The 17,383-nt window shown below is 40.9% G+C and overlaps 2 protein-coding genes across 5 annotated transcripts in view; one reads left to right on the forward strand and one right to left on the reverse strand.

The window, feature by feature from the left end:
- Nucleotides 1–154: 154 nt before the first annotated feature.
- Nucleotides 155–6,330, reverse strand: dkk3b (dickkopf WNT signaling pathway inhibitor 3b; the record flags this gene model as incomplete). The annotated part of the gene is made up of 7 exons (XM_084477260.1): nt 155–971; nt 1,660–1,810; nt 2,388–2,532; nt 2,675–2,767; nt 5,296–5,376; nt 5,938–6,021; nt 6,163–6,330. 7 exons carry the CDS (start codon nt 6,328–6,330, stop codon nt 947–949), a joined length of 747 nt encoding a protein of 248 aa, XP_084333386.1. The 3' UTR covers nt 155–946.
- A 1,074-nt stretch (nt 6,331–7,404) lies between these two features.
- The window catches only part of mical2b (microtubule associated monooxygenase, calponin and LIM domain containing 2b), a gene marked incomplete at its 3' end in the record, with an annotated part of 35,952 nt that continues 25,973 nt past the window's right edge, over nt 7,405–17,383 (forward strand). For all 4 annotated transcript variants that reach the window (XM_084477670.1, XM_084477672.1, XM_084477673.1 and 1 more), the window contains exons 1-3: nt 7,405–7,725; nt 14,536–14,953; nt 17,119–17,326. In XM_084477670.1, coding sequence (XP_084333796.1) covers nt 14,690–14,953; nt 17,119–17,326 — 472 coding nt within the window. In that variant the 5' untranslated portion in view covers nt 7,405–7,725; nt 14,536–14,689. The remainder of the gene's footprint in view (nt 7,726–14,535; nt 14,954–17,118; nt 17,327–17,383) is intronic.

The following is a 17,383-nucleotide window of genomic DNA, read 5'->3' on the forward strand; positions in this document are numbered from 1 at the left end:
TACATGTATTTCGAATTGAATGTATTCCGTTGTCAATTCCTTTATTAATTTAATCGAATTTTCCTAGTTTCTTAGTGTATAATTTCTCTTCATTTAATCATGGATGCGGTGGATGGTCTGGTAAAAAAACATAATCGTTGACAGACAGAACCACTTAGGTCTCCACTGGCCTGCGTTTATTAAAAATCGAGTAGGCCTATTGAATTTATACGAACATAGAACACGAACATGACCAAATAGGCTAGTAAAAATAAAACAGTGTTGTAGTCCTAAGTGGATAATTTCTGATCACACCAACATTGTCAATCATAGATACACTGAATATTTTCTAGTTCAGTCGTTTCAAAACATAAGATGAATTTACAGAAAAACTGGCCACCATAGACTGACCAATTAATTTGAACAGTAGGCCTACCGTAAAATAAAAAGTTACATTCCAAAAGACATTCCGAAATTAATGTTCGGTATTTTCTTGATTTTATATAATTTATATAAAATATTTTCCCTTTAGCCATAGGATTGTACTGGCACTGCATGGTCAGAATTTGAATAAACTACCAAAGACATACACATGTCTAGTGTTCAGCGTCTTTCGCATACGCCGTTATCCGACTATATGACTGGTTGGAAAGCACAAAAAAATATACAACTTTGCCATCTAGTGTTCAACGCTGCCTTTTGCAGCCCTCTCCAATCAAGATTAAAATCGTGGTTGTTTTTAGTTCTGGCTTCTGAGTGAAAGAAAATCCTTTATATTGCATTCCGGTGAATATTCATAGTGCACACATAACTGACCACCCTACATGGACCATTTGTGACATCTGTAAATTGATACAAACAATTGTGAAGTAATTCAACCTTAGAGCAACTGAATAGTTTAATAGGACTATAAAACAGTTTTCCTCTTCCTGGTACAGTCTTGTCTTCCATTTTTGAAGACATGTAGCTACTCTCCACAATGATATCCACGTCTGTGAGGGGGAAACAATTGTATAGTAACATTAGTGGACACATCAACAAATACACTTCATGACAAATAAAGGTTGGCATTTCAAATAGGAGATACAAATGTGCAAGCAAATGTTCACCATTCCACCATTGGTCCAAATGTTCCTGTTGCAGATAAGATTGCCTAACCGATCATATATATATACACACTTGCACGATTTGCAAGTGCTTTCTTTGTATTTTCACAATCGATCGCCCCATATATTGAAGGATAAATACTAAGCGCTTCATTGCTCTTCTATTCATATTTCATTGTGCATCAGGCCACTGCTGTGCTGACCTAGACTGGGTAGCCCTGCCCATTCTGCTGGCGATTTGAGTTCACCCTGCAGAAGGGTCTGGAGAAGAGCAATACATTTCTTTCTAGTTTCGATACGTTTTTGTGGGAGCCAATCACCAAGCTGGCTTTTCCCCCTGGCGCGCTATTGGCTGGTTTAACACAATGGCGAGAGGGAAGCGACGGCAAGCAGCGAATTGCGTACAAGTCAATTTAACTCCGCCCGATGATCACGCCTCTTGTGCTGAAGAAAATGACAGCAGCTTCCCCAGACCAACGTGCAATCTACGATTAAGCTTGGCCTGGCAATAGCCAGGCTATTGCTGACCCACACCCACACTCCCTGTCCACTCCCTGTCCATCATAGCTCTCACCCATGAGGTTGGCACTGGAGCTCTCCGGCACATGGGCAGTGGTCACGGGGCCCCTCCGTGTCCCAGGACAACAGATCCATCAACAGGTTGGGGTGGTTCACACAGGACTCGCCTTTCTCTGGCCTGGGGTTGCACACAGGGAACAGCAGCTCTGTGGAGAGGCGGGAGAACCATGAGGCAGGAGACAGAGAGGAGGAGTAGGGACAATGAGAGGAGAAGTAGAGATGGAGAGGGGGGTTAGATATGCTGAGGAGGATGCGGAAAAGAGAGGGAGAAATAGAGATGGGGAGGAGGGGTAGGGTAGAGAAGAGGAGACGGGACAGAGTAGGAATGGAGAAGAGAAAGAGAAGGAGCAGAGAGGAGGAAATTAGAGGTGGAAAAAAGGCTAATTACAAAAAAGGCTAAAATATTCCATTATTGAATTGACTTCTTCTGGTGTTGTGGTGGTGGTCATCCTGAAGATTGCAGATCATTGCATTTTTAACAAGCAAACCCCTCGGTTAAGCTTTTGCTACATGCAGTTCTCAGGTGTAGAAAGTCTTCACAAACAACAAACAACACCATGGTTCAGAAGACAAATTCACTACAACTATTTAAAACATGACTCAGATACACAAATCTAAGACTGATTGCAAGTCTTAATGGCTGGCGGAAGAGAAAAGTTCTTCAGTGTATGAAGAGTGTCACAAGCAAACGGTCTATGGGCGTGAGCAGCATGTCATGGTCACCTCTTTGGAAGGCACAGCAGAGGTCTGGCCTGCAGTCCCTCTGGGATTGACAGATGGTTCCCTCTGTTCCACTGGTCGCGTCCTCTGTACATTGACCCCATACACACATCTGATCTGAGCAGCACTCCTCATCTTTAGTGCAGGGCTGAGGGCACACAGGCACACGCACAGGCACGCACACACACACACACACACACACACACACACACACACACACACACACACACACAGTATTAGGTTGCCTATATCACTCACTCATTTTAAAAGGCTGCATACCATATACTCACCATATCAGTTGGGATGCATGGCAGACACCTGGACTTTTCAATCTCATAGAAGCAGTATCTTGTGTCGCCACAGTCTTCATCTATCATGCACTCCTGGAGGGAACGAGGATAAAACCACCTTAGGCCATCATTAAAAATCCATTTTCAATATCCATCCAGATGGTCAACAATCACAACAATGTATGTGAAGTCCAAAATGACAGTTGGCTAAATAATTCCCCACATTTAAGAGGTTTATTTGGTGCTGAGCCGAACAACTTGTGAACACGACTTAGGAGCTGAGTCACAGAGCAGGTTATCTCTAGCTACTTGTGCTGTCCTTTCCTGTTCCCTTGTTTCCTGATCTTATCTGCCTCTATATCATTTGCATTACTTCCAATCTTGCATTAAGGTGCAAGCAGGTTGCAAATAGGAAATATGTTGAATATATATTACATATTTCAATAAGTTTTTTATATATGCATTGCCATTCATTAGGTAATTAGATCACATGAACTAAATAGAAAATCAATAATGCACATTACTTGTATAGTCAAATATTGGATTTTAATACGGAAACATGGAGTGTATAAATCTGTAAAATATTTGTTTTAATTACATCTAATTAGTATAGTCTGACTACAGAATTACTCAATCGATGAGTTGTAAACCATGTCCTGGATTTCGGTGTACGAAAGTACTTCCTGCCACAACCAGGCTTTGCATGTTTAGAATTGTCTCTCCTCTGTCTCCTGGGAGTAGGAACACTGAATTCCCTCAATCCTTAACCGAATCAAAGCTCGGGAAGCAAGATTGAGATAGTACAGTCTGTTACAGAACATCATCTGCTTACCACAGCAGCCAAGCCATCTCCTGAACTCGATGGCTTATGACATAATTAGTACCCTGGCGAGTGACTCAGGGATGTGTGTGTGTGTTTCCATGGCAGTCTTACAAGGACATAGGCTAACCACACCCATGCACATCAACTTAGATAAACATTTCGATAAACACCACCCCCCCCCCCCCCACACACACACACAAACCCTTTTCTCGTCTTTTCTTCTCCTTTTCTTTTCTTCTCCTCTAGTCTAGAAAGGAAACATTTGAGAACTAATTTTCCCACTCCCAAGCTCTCCTTCACCTAGCTGAACATAAGGCAGTTGTCTCTAATAATGTCTCCCCGCTTCTAGTCAGAGTTCCAGTGTTCCTTTCATCCTGTTACTGAAACTTTCAACTGCTCAAATCCCACAAATAAGTCATATTTAACTAGTCTACTGAATTACAGGCTGTCCTCTTCTTTTCAGCTTTCTGAATCTTTGCTATAAATAGTTAAATATAGTACTATACAAAATAACACAAAACACAAAAGGTTTTGATGCATATTTCTGATATCAAGATAACACATCATTGAGGTAAACAGAAAACATTGCAGACTTGTAGGCCACGGAACCCACTCATGAGTCCTCTTTATATGTCCCAGATGACAGCAGCTGCTGTGAATCACCCAAGCCCAGTAGTCATTGTTTAGATATCATCTCCTCCACTTCATAGGGGAAGATATCTTCTACTGCCTCCAAAACATACATTGCCTTGCCAATATAAAGCATAAAAATTGTTTACGGATAATTTCAAATCTGTATAAACTACTCTTCAAGGGCCATGAAACTGAACGATGTACTTTTGTTTAGTGACTTTACAAGTCAACCACATAAAGGCTCAGAAATGCCAGCAGATTTAGTCATTTTCTACAGACATTCCCGTCTACTCTTCATGCCCGTTCCGTCTCATCCCTGGGTTGGTTTTATTAGCAAGAGCCTGCTCTATTAATGTAGCCACACACGCAAGACTGCCAGGAAAGAAATTGGTATTAACAGTGCTGTAAAAACGTTGTAATAGCAACACATGCAGCAAGGAAAAATCATGACCTAATGCCATACTGGTCTTTTCTTGGTTAAAACTATGATAAGTATATGGTTGGTCTGACTGTTCTGGATGATCTCACCCTTGTAAGACGTTGCTTGGGTTAAATAAAGCCAAAGAAAGTATTCCAGCTCTTAATTTCAGTATCATCAAGCCAAGGACAACAAGAACTGCTGCATTAAGATTTTATTAAATTGTCATTGAGTGAAGTGCAGCATTAGACAGGAAAAGCACCCAATTGCCAATGGAAATGTAACTGAAATGTAGCTGAAAGGATTAACTCTGTTAGCCTCTTGTTTGACAAAACAGCTTTAGCAGTTTACATCATAAGCAGGCCTGATTAGCCATGGAAAAAAATGGGATGGAAGGCAAACATTGGCTCTGAAACTAGGGCAGTTGGATATTTGTTTTCATATGATACATAAACATCAGTTATGGTTCTTTTTGAGTCAGGCTATTAGATCAACATGTACTATGCTGTTAGATTCTCAAACAACTTGCTGATGTTGTATATTACATTATACAAAATGTGCCATTACTGTTTACTGTTTGGGCAAAAATGTCACTCAAAACCTTGATGTCTGAAGTAAGTACAGTTAACAAATGTGTTTGGTTCTGTGTGTTTAAAGTGCAGCTACTAAGTGAACTGAACAGCAATACAGATCATTACACAGGGCTTTGACTTAGACTGAAAAGACAGACTGTTCATTAAAACTCACATGATCGACATTGTTCCACTGGCTGGAGATCTCCACATGGGCATGTGAAAGGTGAGACTCTCCTGTGCTGTTATTACTTTCCTACAGAAGGCAAATTATTAAGAATTTAATTAGTAAACATTTACAAATATAAATACCTTTAGATGTGTGATATAAAGCATAATACAACACAAAACATTTACACGTTTAAATTGGGATTGTTCTGGGAGTGTTCTGTGTCTTGCCTATAGTTGATTTATTGGTAATTTCATAAGAAAATGACGTAACCAATTTCATGTGTTACAATGTATTGGATTGCTACAATCATGTTAGTGTACAGTAGGTCTATGGGGAATAGACACATTGTGATGGTGCGGTGACAAAAAATATGTCACCGCAAGATGGCGAAAAAGCAACAAGCCATGGCTGTCTCCCTTTTCTTCTAGGTTGTTTGTTTGTTTGTTTGTTTCATATGATAGTTATGCACTACATATAACATATTCATATAGGCCTATCATTATTGTTGGATTAACTCCAGAAATTTCCGAAGACCTATAAGTAGGCTATCTCTACAACTTATTTTTTGTAAATTTTATGTCAACTTTTTAATAAAGATGATTAATATCCTAATATTTGATTATGGATTTAAATAGGCCTACGTACCTTGTCGGTTGTAAAAGTGTAGTTATGGAAGGTACCGGGCAGAGCCAGTGACGATAGGGATGATTTGGCACTCTCCGTAGATATCTGAGGATATGGATGTGGTTAAAAGAAATGAAGTGTAGCTCTGGAGGAAATCAAGTCTACATACGTGTGTTTTGTCAAAGTCTATAATCTAATTGAGTTAAAGTAAACAAATGAAGGTATTTTAGCATAAATATCTCTGACCTGGTCTACAGCCTCCTCCAACATCTGTTGTGTGTCCTCCATCAGCATCTCCACCTCTCGAAACATGTCATTAAGGCTCACTGGACCACGCTCCACGGCGTCTTCGACGCGTCCTCCGGCCACGAGCAAAGAAAAGCTCAAACTCAGAAGCAACACAACCGACTGCATCTTCCAAACAGCAGCGCGACTATTCGTTGGGTTTCGTTCTAGAGCAGCAGGGTAAAGAAAGCGCGCCGTGGAGAGCTGCCTGACGCATGACGCAGAGCTCACAGCCGGACACATCTGAACAACGTGTTTTATTTGGAAAGTCTGGGGGGAAGAGAAGGGGGAAATCAAAATCAACCATAAAGTTTCAAGTTGAATGGCTTGACAAAGGGATGAAGTGCCTTGGTTTTTCAGGAAATAAATACGTAAACTCACATAGTTTGTGCACTTAAATAGCATATGAAAGGATGTCCTAATTCACTGTCTTTAATAGCCAATATGACATTTCTCCAAAGATGATTTTTAAGTTCTCTTTATAGCTATAAAACATTTTTTGCCCAGTTAGAATGCTGAAGTTTTTGGAATTACTTAAGATTATATTATGTAAACGAATTAGTATTTTCCAGCGTCAATCTGTCTGGTGATAATAACCGTAAGAAAAAATATATATGTAATTGCATATCATTACCACTAGATGGTGTCGTTCACTTATTTGTTTTTTTAAGAAAACCGCGTTGCTACCGTTTGTACCCATACAACCACAAAAAAATATACATTTTTGTACATGCCTCTGGACCACCCACGTAGGCTATATTTTTGACCATTTATGCCGTTTTCTGTTGATGCTATGAAGTGGCAGGTTTGCACACACGGAACTCCAAGCGCAGGACATAGTTAAATGGTCGAAGGTTTGGAGTCACTTGTTGACGCTTGCTATGCATCGTTGAAGTTGATACCGGGCACGGCCCTGGCTCCCAGTGGACAGCTGCCACGGAGCAGTAAATGGACTACCGTGAAACGTGAGACAGAATGAGGAATGAACTCAACGACAGAGAAAATAGTCTGCATAGGTCTACACCGAGACAGAAATGAGCACACTATTGATCATATAGATTTAGCCTATATATTTAGGTTAAATGTAAGTAACATTTTTGAAACTATTTAAGTGGGAGCCACTGGTGGTCGGTTCACTTGCGAAATTCCATCCACAGGTATTTTCCTGTGCATCATGTTGTCCAGCTTGGTCCCGTACTTGTCTCCTAAAAGTATTTCCCCATTGACGCACACCCATTGAAACGGTCAGTCGTGTTATACATTGATATTCCCAAATGTATCCCATTGGATGTGGTTGGAGTAATCTGTAGGTAGCACCGCCTTCCAGCGGCGCTCCGGTGTGGTGAGTTTAGTCGCACTTGAAGGGGTCCAAGTGACCGTCATGTGAGCTGTCAGGAGCGGCCAACGCTGAGTTATCCACCGGCTCTTATCAGTACACACCGATTCAATTTAGTCCCAAAGACAACAACGCTGACTTCAACCCAAGAGCTGTCATTTTACGGATTACAAAATTGACACTAATGTGTAAGTAGACTGGAGACGGATTTGACTCGGATTTGAGTAGTTATGCATGGTGAATTTGATGGAAACAACGGGGCTGCCTGTCTGTGGTTGGCCGTTTGTTGGTATTATTATAGTATCGTAGTATTATTAAGGCTACATGTTGTGGGTTGTTGAATTATTTATCAAAGTTACTTAAGGACAACGTCTCTATAACGTTAGTGTCTCAGCCAGTGCAATGTTTGGTTAAAGTTATCCTCAGTGAAGCTTAAGCTAGGTCGAGTAGCCATGTCCCAAATATATATTTCTAAGTGATCGCCTACCGTATTTAAGGCAAACTGGTTTAATTGGATCAAATGTAGGTTACATTTCCCTGCTTTCCTTATTATGAATGTCCTATAATTGGAATTGGAATGTGTCCACAACATTGCAAGTAGTGCGGACAGTCAAGGTTTTCCCCATCACACAGGCAGCATGTAATGCATATGAGCGTCTGATTTCATGATGTTGCTAATGGTCATCTCATTCTCAGGCATGGTGTGTAGCAGGTGGTTTCTAAAATCCATAGCAAAGCATGAAGCGCAATGAGTCTTTATTTGTCGTTTGTTGTAGTGTAAGGTTTGAGTTTGTAGTTTTACCTAATTGATCTGCAAGAAGTGCTTAACCACGTTTAATTAAACTGACACGTTTAACTAAACAGACGCAGTGCCAAAAACGTAAGTGTCCGTTTTGCATAAGCCCTATAAGCTGAAAGCTTATATGCAATATAACTATATTCAGATAGAAACTGAATATGTAGGCTGACAACAATGACATTATTATTTTGGTCTAACAAATAATGTACTATTATCCTGCTGACTTTGATATCTTTGTTCTATTTACCAATCTGGAGATATTTAAAATTAAAGTATTCCTCGTCAGCAACAACGTCACACAAGCTGCCACTTCCTGGAATAACTGACAGACTTATAAGGGGGTGGGAGTCAGGGACAGCAAGATAGAAACATAGAACGTATGACGGAGGGGAGCAGACAAAAATACACTAGGGAGGCCAGTGTCACCACTTTAAGCTTCAGTATGTCCCCACTCTTAACCACCACATGTGGTAGCAGTTCATTATGCAAAGATTGACTTCAGTTCACTTCATATGTACTCATTTACACAATTGCCATGGTTGGTAGTGCATCCAAAATGAATTAACATAAACAGACTGAAAATTAAATGCTCCGCCTAAACCTGTCGACAATACATTAGGAAGCATTGTGGCAATATTTAGTGTTTACAATACCAATACTTAAACAGCCTCCCAGGAGGTCTTGCAGAGATGATTCTTTTTTAGGGACTTATCAACCAAGTTAATTGGCATTCCAGTGGAACGGAGGCCATTCCGTCACTGTTATTTCTCTGCTCTGCTCTGACCTCATGCCTGTTGGTAAAAGCTAATGCTTATTAGTCTGTAAAATCCTGAAGACACATGACTCAAATCCCATCCAATAATGAGGAGGTTCTTAAGTTAAATCTAAACCAAGCCCACATACATTTATGTACTTTTTTAAGCCCTTGGGTGGGAGTGGACGGATTTGTAACAATGGACACAATAGTCTCTATTTTCTCTTTATCTAACAATAATCTGACAGTATACAGCGATACAGTAGCGATTCATATCTTTACAGACCAACTATAAGGTCTATGGAATTATTGACAAAATAAGTGTCAGACTAATTCTGATGGTAACTTGACCCTCTATCCAAACATATTTGGCCATTACAAAGGAAGGAGAAACCTAATTACTTTGTTGTCATGACCAAACGGCATTAACTAGCCTATGGCTAAAGCCAGCTCCAAACTTCCTTGCTACACTGTGTTAATACTAGACGGATTAGAAATATTGGCTAAGCCCACATGCAACACTTTATATTGAGCTTTTCTATATATTCTCAGCAAAACATGGGAGTTTCAGCTGTCACTACTGTACCAGTTAAACCATACTTCCTTTGGGCTTGTTCTGCAAAAAGGTCCTGCTAAACCAAGCTGTGGATTGTTCTAGCAAAGATATGGAGTATGCAGGTATCAGGTAACACTTTAGATTCACCAGATCTACTCCAGAACCAGTGGAGGGCTGTTGCATTGCAGCCACGAGTAACCTCTCTGGCCAAAGCTGCCCTGTAGCTGTGCTTATTCTTTGTAGGTTTACCGGATTTTGAAGGGGATGTTATTGGTTATTGGTCACACTGGAGAGAAGAATCCTCTCCTATTTAAAGTCATATTGTCTCTAACCCTAATTGGCTATTGTCTTACCCATGCAAGCCTGATACTGGTGTGAACAGGTATCTGCTTCCCTCCTCAGTCAATATGTTAAACTATATCTGACTTCATGTCAACTGAAGACACAACGATTATCATATTGTATTTTGACTGTCATGGGAGTTTTGTTATTCCCTTTTAGTTCTTGGTTTAAACCAAGTTAATTATTTGTACAGTGGGGGGGTTGATGATCAATTCATTACAATAAAGGAAACTTTTAACTGGATTTCATCATAACTAATCAGAAACTACTCCTGACTATAAATCCTTACTGTTTTACATTGATTTCAATTGTACGTCTCTGGAAGATTTGTATGCACTCTAATATTTGCATTTAATAATCTAAGCACATGTGCATTTCCGATGAGGAAGTTGCTGTACCATTGCCGAGAACAATTTCTTTAGTGTTGGTCCCTGTAGTGTTGACATACAAACACCTTCTCTTAGGCATACTCAAACTGTATCAATATTAGCATGTTAGCATGTTCAGGCAAGGCTGAGCAGATCTTGTGAGTTCAATGGTTGAACAGGTCTTGTAAGGCCAGACTGCAAACATGAGGACTACATCATCATACTATTTATGAATCATTATTCAGCTTTGTTTAACCAATTCTAGTCTATTTACAAATTCTGGCAGACACAGTGAAAAAGACACTGACGCCTGTTTCTTGGCACCTCTCAATTTAACAGCCTGCTTCATCATAGGGACAGTAGCTAATGTTGGATGGTAAATGTCTGAGTATGACCGATAATGTCTTTCAGCTATTGTCCCCAGGTTACATTTATCCTGTGACACTGTCACAGAAAGTTTGATTGTACTTTGAAGCAGGTATTTAAGGGTCATATACACCCTAAAATGATTTAGAAGAAATAAAAGATCAGCTGTTTTCAAGGCTTAATTTAATACCCAGTTCATGTTATGCTGTCGTTACCGGGACATAAATATAGAATAACAGCACGCCTGGCTTTAGTCTCTGTTTAAAACGCGTTCAACCTTTAAAGTGTCGAATGAAAATTAGGTGTCTCACAACTCTAGATACAGTGCTCTACACATTGTATACTGCTTTACAGTAAATCATTGGAAAATCATCTTTTGCAATTTCAGAGACATCAGGTCCGATAGCTGATGTTGTGTAGAAAGTCTACTAAACTAAACTACTGTGTAACTTACTAGACATTTAACCTCAGAGAGTGTAATGGGGAAATTTAATTAACTGCCATTTGTTGGGTGTGTCTGTACCCGGATGCCCTTGGGGTGATCAGAGATCAAGGTCTCCAACCGATAAGGCAGTACTACGTCTCCCAACATAGCAATTGTCAATGATCAAATCAAATAATGCTTTTGACTGGGTTGACAATCGTTGACTGCCATCTGGTAAACCAATATGTTTTATTGGGGATGTTATGGTCAGCTCTTGGACCACAACAAATGTAGAAGCCACACGTAGTTTAAAGCAGTAAAAGTATATTTATTTAACAAAACTTAGTTAAACTATAAAAAAATGTGCTGTTAACAAAAACTCTACATAACAAAAACAAATGTAACACAGGGACGATTAACCTGTGCGAACTAAGAGGGAAACGTGTTATCCCGGTGAACAAGGGACACAGACTGGGACAGCTTATAAAGGAGTGGATCCCAATCATCAGGTGTCTCCAAACAGCCCAACCTGCAAGAGAAAACATAACCCTGCATGGGCCGTAACAGGGAGCAGATTTGTTCTCAGCATTTCTGAGACCTGTGCCACTGTATGAGCAGTCCTTGCTTTTGCCAATGCATTGGACTTCTCCTTGCGAAGACGCAGGGCGAACTCCATCTGAGGCCTCAGATTATTGTATGTTTGTTGCATGAATATTGTATGTTTATTATTCAAAGAAATTATTCTAATTGTTCTAAGTTCGGATGACTCTTTAGTCTTAAACAGTTTATACAGAAATTGATCGATTGACATTGCATATGTTTATTTGAAGATTATCTTATTGTTGTGACCATTATCTGCTGTCCAAAGTTATAGAACTATCTTACTAGACATCTATACTGATGTGGTACAGAGATATTTCTGGTTACCGTCCAGAAAAAAAGCTTCTGGCATGTAATCAGGAACTACACTGCTCTAGGCTGATTATTCAGATTACAACCATATGATACACGCATACATACATAAGAGACTTTCAATGACCAATGCCCTTTTAACTAAATTATTAAACACATTCATCTGACCTCTACCTTTTTACTTTTATTATATTTTGGTTGATTTTACTGCATTCATTTTATGTTATGACTTGTAAACAAACCTTATCATATGCCTTGCCTTAGTATTTTCATAACACAAGTGTGTACTGGTTTTAGGTTAGCTGACGTCTGGACCCTTGTGGTACAATACCACAGGTTTAACCTATCTGGTATACAAAGGCTCTGCCTTTCCCTCAGGCTGACCTACTAACCTCACCCTTTATCGTTTCATTCTTGTCAACAAATCGCTAACTCCCCAGAACTAGTTTCTTCTCATGGGTTGGCGATGGTGTGACACACCCTATACAGTAAATCCATTACAATACGGTACACTCTTTGCAAGTTCAATATTTTGTAGGCTGGACCAACTCAGTGCAGCCTACCTTTTTTCCGATAGTTGGGCGATAGTGTGATAGGATCATAGGAAATATGGATACAAAACTAAGGAAGTACAATATTTAGCTGAGGGGGCATTTCACCGTTTTGCCCTCTCGTGGCACCGGGCCGCCGGGTGTCTCGACCTTACCGACCACAAGAAAGACTTATATTTTTCACAATCACTGTCTCAAAGGGCTTCAGGGCCCTTATTATCAACAACACTTAATCCTGAACCCTCAAAATGACTTGTGCTTGGGTTATAAATGACAGACATATGATGTTGCTGCAGTATATAGCTAGACTGTGACTTTAATAGGATGTGAACACTGAATATAAGATTATATGGGCTATTTTGTTTATATTTAACTCCTGCACAGTGAAGAATATGTGTGCAATATAAGACATAGTATATCTAGTTACTCCATACAAATAAAGGAATGTGCCCAACCGTATAACCAATGTCAATGGAGAGAAGGGGTGAGGATCATGAGGTCTTCTGGATTTTGTGTAGTGCATTGGAAGTGTATTGGAACACATTTTCTTACCTTTTTCAAAAATCGTGTTTTTGGTACTGAAAGATCATTAACATTTATTTCAAAATGTTCCTGGATGAAAGACCTATTGTTTACTATTAACCTAGCCTATATGTTACCTAAGTCTTCAAGATAACTGAAAGAGTTTGGAAACTATGTACAGAGACTGAGACAGACTTCAAGTAGTGTCCATGGGTGTGCGTGGTTTGCAGTAAGTGTGGGTGTAGAAATTGAGAGGTTAGTGTTTGCTGCCAAGCTCTGTTTGGTGGTTGAGATCTGATCCCTCCCCCATGGGCCACTCTTGAACTTGGTGCAGATTGTGCCTGAAACAGAATGATGGAGCAGTCAGTTGAGTTGCACACTGTAGAGACATTGGTTATAATATAAATGCAATGATTCACTGTAGCTGATGTTTCTGTGTACTCAAAGCACAGCACGATTACCTAAACATAAAATCCCACACACTGCACACAGCAGCTCACACTAAATCCTAATTCATTCTTCAATTCAGTGCTTTTCAACAGTTATTGTTATTGTTAAGTGTTTTCAGTGTGCATACTGTATATGCTTTAATACCTGCTCAGTGGGAGAGCAGGTTGTTATCATATCATCAGTTATCATAACAGTTAGAAAGTTATCGAAATTCATCCAATTGTGTTTGTCTATCTGTGTGCCTACTGGAAGTGATCCATGGGAAAGGGGAATGTGTGAGTTTGAAGCTACTCCATGTACTCACAGGGCTGCACTATGTGGTCCTTCTCACATGTGACCACTCTGCTGAAATCCTTGCATTTGTGCAGGCTGTTTATAATCATTTCAGGCATTCAGTGAAGCCAGAGCAAGCAACATGATATGTCCAGCCAATGAACATTTGAACCCAACATTATGTGGTCTTTATTGTTGGCAGTATTTGTGCTGGATACTAAGCAACAAGCCTGTGCAGAGATAATGGCTGATAAGGTCCATATTTGTAGTATAACCAGTAGACCACGTGTGCCCCTGGGTCCTACATATAGAACACTGGACAGGGCACTCCGGACGCCAACAAGGTCGACCCCAGCGGTTTGTTTCCAGTGTGTGTTACGTGCATGGAATGTGACCTCCCCTTGATATGATTTCAGAGTTTTCCACAACATTGAAGCATGCTGGAAGGGTATGTGGAGTGAAACACAACCACTTGTTTCTGTCAACTGACTGGGGATGTTTTATAGCACAATGGTTACAAAGTCCCCTTGGTTATTAGTGGGATTTTATTTTGTTTGGTATGGGGTGTGATATTTCACTTGGGTATCGCCTGTACAAAACCAAATACAAGCAATGAATGCTCTTCTATGGTGACTTCAACTCTCTTTCTCAAGCCTTCTTTTGCCTTTTTTTTTTCCTCAGAATCAAAAGGCCATGAAAACCAGAAGCAGGTTAAGCCACGCTCTCCGTTGATAGTCCGAACTAGGAGTGAAGTGAAGGAGACAATTGTTAAAACGCACAAGAAAGAGGCAACCAAAGTGAGGACTAAGGAGAGGCACCTCACCTCCCAGGGAGGATGGGAGAGACGGAGGATGAACGCACGGTGCAGGCTGGCCAGCTGTTTGAGACGTTTGTCCAAGCGACCACCTGCAAGGGGACGCTGCAGGCGTTCAGCATCCTCTGCAGGCAGATGGATCTGGACCCGCTGGACTACACACATTTCTACGGCCGCTTGAAGGCAGCCATCAGCTCCTGGAAGGTCAAAAGCCTGTGGACCAAACTTGACAAGAGGGCCGGACAGAAGGTTTATAACCACGGCGAAGCCTGCCAAGGCACCAAGGTAAGAGAGATAATTTTGAGACCATGAGACCACCAATGGTGTCTATGCTATGCTATGCTGTGTAATGCTATTTATTTATTTAATGCCATGTGCCATTAATGCCGCCTGTTTGTTTGTTGTTTGGAAACGACTACAGTTTAGTTCCTGTAATGGCTTATAGGTGGTTTGTTGTGGTTGGATACCGAAACCCCCATCCCATTTACAATTTTATTTAATAAAAAACATAATAAGGGTTTAATATTGGAGTCTTGGCCACAGAATCTTGTGAAGCACCCATTCAAGCACAATCCCTCTGTGTCAAATATGGATGGTTTCCGCATCTGGTTCTAAAATTATACAAAAAACGGCGGCACCTATAGAAGGCAACTCCACACCATCAATACATTTGTATGTAAACCAAAGGCTGACGACACCAACGCCATATCTGTATTTTTTATTCTATTAGGCCTTTCACACATGAACTACGGCTTAACACTGGTGAAGCTGGTCCGATGATCAGGAGTTGCCCTTTCACACTTGCAACACACAACAGGAAATAAGCCGCATCAGACGTGGTCACACATATTGGAAATGCTCTGTATACTTTAGTTTACTTTCACGCGATGGGTGGCACCTGGGTACAGTGTGTAGGAGGCGGGACGTGACACAAATAATATGCAGCGGTAGTCGCAGTGTTTTGTTTACAACACATCGGAGATGGCTACTGACTCTGTAATTCAGACTCTTTTTTTTTGGTGATATCAATACTGCATTTATTTAGATGTATCCGCAATATCAATAGAAGAGTGGAAAGCTGAAAGAAGTTTAGAATTACAGGCAAGAAGAAAAAAGTACAAAGCAGATCAACTTCCATTCCACACCAGTCGCATGATAAAGATGTCATCAACACATCAGCAACACGCCCACTCAATCGTTGTGAAACCTCTGCCTCTCGGATGCTTTACACTAGGGGCCTGGTAGGTTAAACTCTGGAGGGGCGGATTCTGACATTTGTGTACACACATACAGCACCACCGGGTATTATCCAGAGATTATCCGACTTACGTGCATATGGGAAAGGCCTATATTTAATCGCTTTGCCTGTGACAAATAAAACAAATGTTATTCATGTACTGATGATGAGGGTTGGTTTGGTTTGCTGTTTCTGAACTCTCTTTTGGACTTAATCTATGTTTGCCAAAGCAGCACAAATTTTTTTCATGATCTGGTCGGGCATTTGTGGTCAGGATGTTTGGTGTGGTAGAAGAATGACAACTCCTCAAGATAGATAAGTTGTAAGACCCCCCCCAGAGGAAGGCCACAGGCTTGTACCCTACTGATAAGGAGGCCCAAATAGGGAGTTCCTTCTTAAGGAACCATTATCTGCCATTATCTGAGACTCAGAAAGCCTCAGAAACACTGCATTATTGGAACAGATAACTACACATGACTGATGAGGTGTATTCCTCTTATTGCGTCTCTTCTTAGTGTCTTCCTAAATGTATGGGGAAAGTTTTTCCATATTCAGAAGCCTGGGAAAAGTTTTCACTCCTCAAGTGAACTCTGACTGGGAAAAGTTTGGAATTGGAGCCGAGCCATTGGCAGGGTGGGTCTCAACTGCAGACATTCCTGACAAGACTTCCAGCTTCCTCCCCACAGTTCCTCGTCCTTATTTTTCTCACCCCTTCCCTTAATCTCTCTGTCCTTTCTCTCAAAAGTTCTCATGTTGATTGTACCCTGATCTTCAACCGCATATATCCGGGGTCGGGTCCAGGGGCACCAGCTCTAGCAGTTTATTGTATCAATAAAATAATAGCGGTTGGCTGTTTTAGATTGGTGTCTCAGGTCAGTGAAATGCTGCACCTCAGTTATGTTGATGCACATTTCCATTTACCCTTATCATCCAATATTCCTTGATGCACAACACACACACAAATGTCTGTGTCAACAATCCTTCAATGAATAAATGAAGGCACAAGAAACTTTACAAATATTCTAATACACACTGTTTACACACATTGTTGCCTTAGTCATAGTATGCAAAAAAACAGCGAGTGTGGATGCATTTGAACAGTGAGTGTCATTAATAAATATTAGCTGTTATTGCTTTGTCTGTCTTGGTGCCATACGTGTCCACCCACCCTGCTATTTCCTCTCTGACTCCCCCCTGCCTCTTGTGCCCTCAGTGTCTGATCGTGGGCGGAGGGCCGTGCGGCCTGCGGACCGCCATCGAGCTGGCTCTGCTGGGCTGCAAGGTGGTGGTGATCGAGAAGAGGGACACCTTCTCCAGGAACAACGTGCTCCACCTCTGGCCCTACACCATCCACGACCTCCGGGCCCTGGGAGCCAAGAACTTCTATGGCAAATTCTGCGCTGGGTCCCTCGACCACATTAGTGAGTCTTGGACTTGACAGTACATTACAATACATTTAGATGACACTTTTGTCCAAG

Source organism: Micromesistius poutassou (assembly GCF_964030765.1).
Source record: "Micromesistius poutassou genome assembly, chromosome: 13".
NCBI classification, from domain to species: domain Eukaryota; kingdom Metazoa; phylum Chordata; class Actinopteri; order Gadiformes; family Gadidae; genus Micromesistius; species Micromesistius poutassou.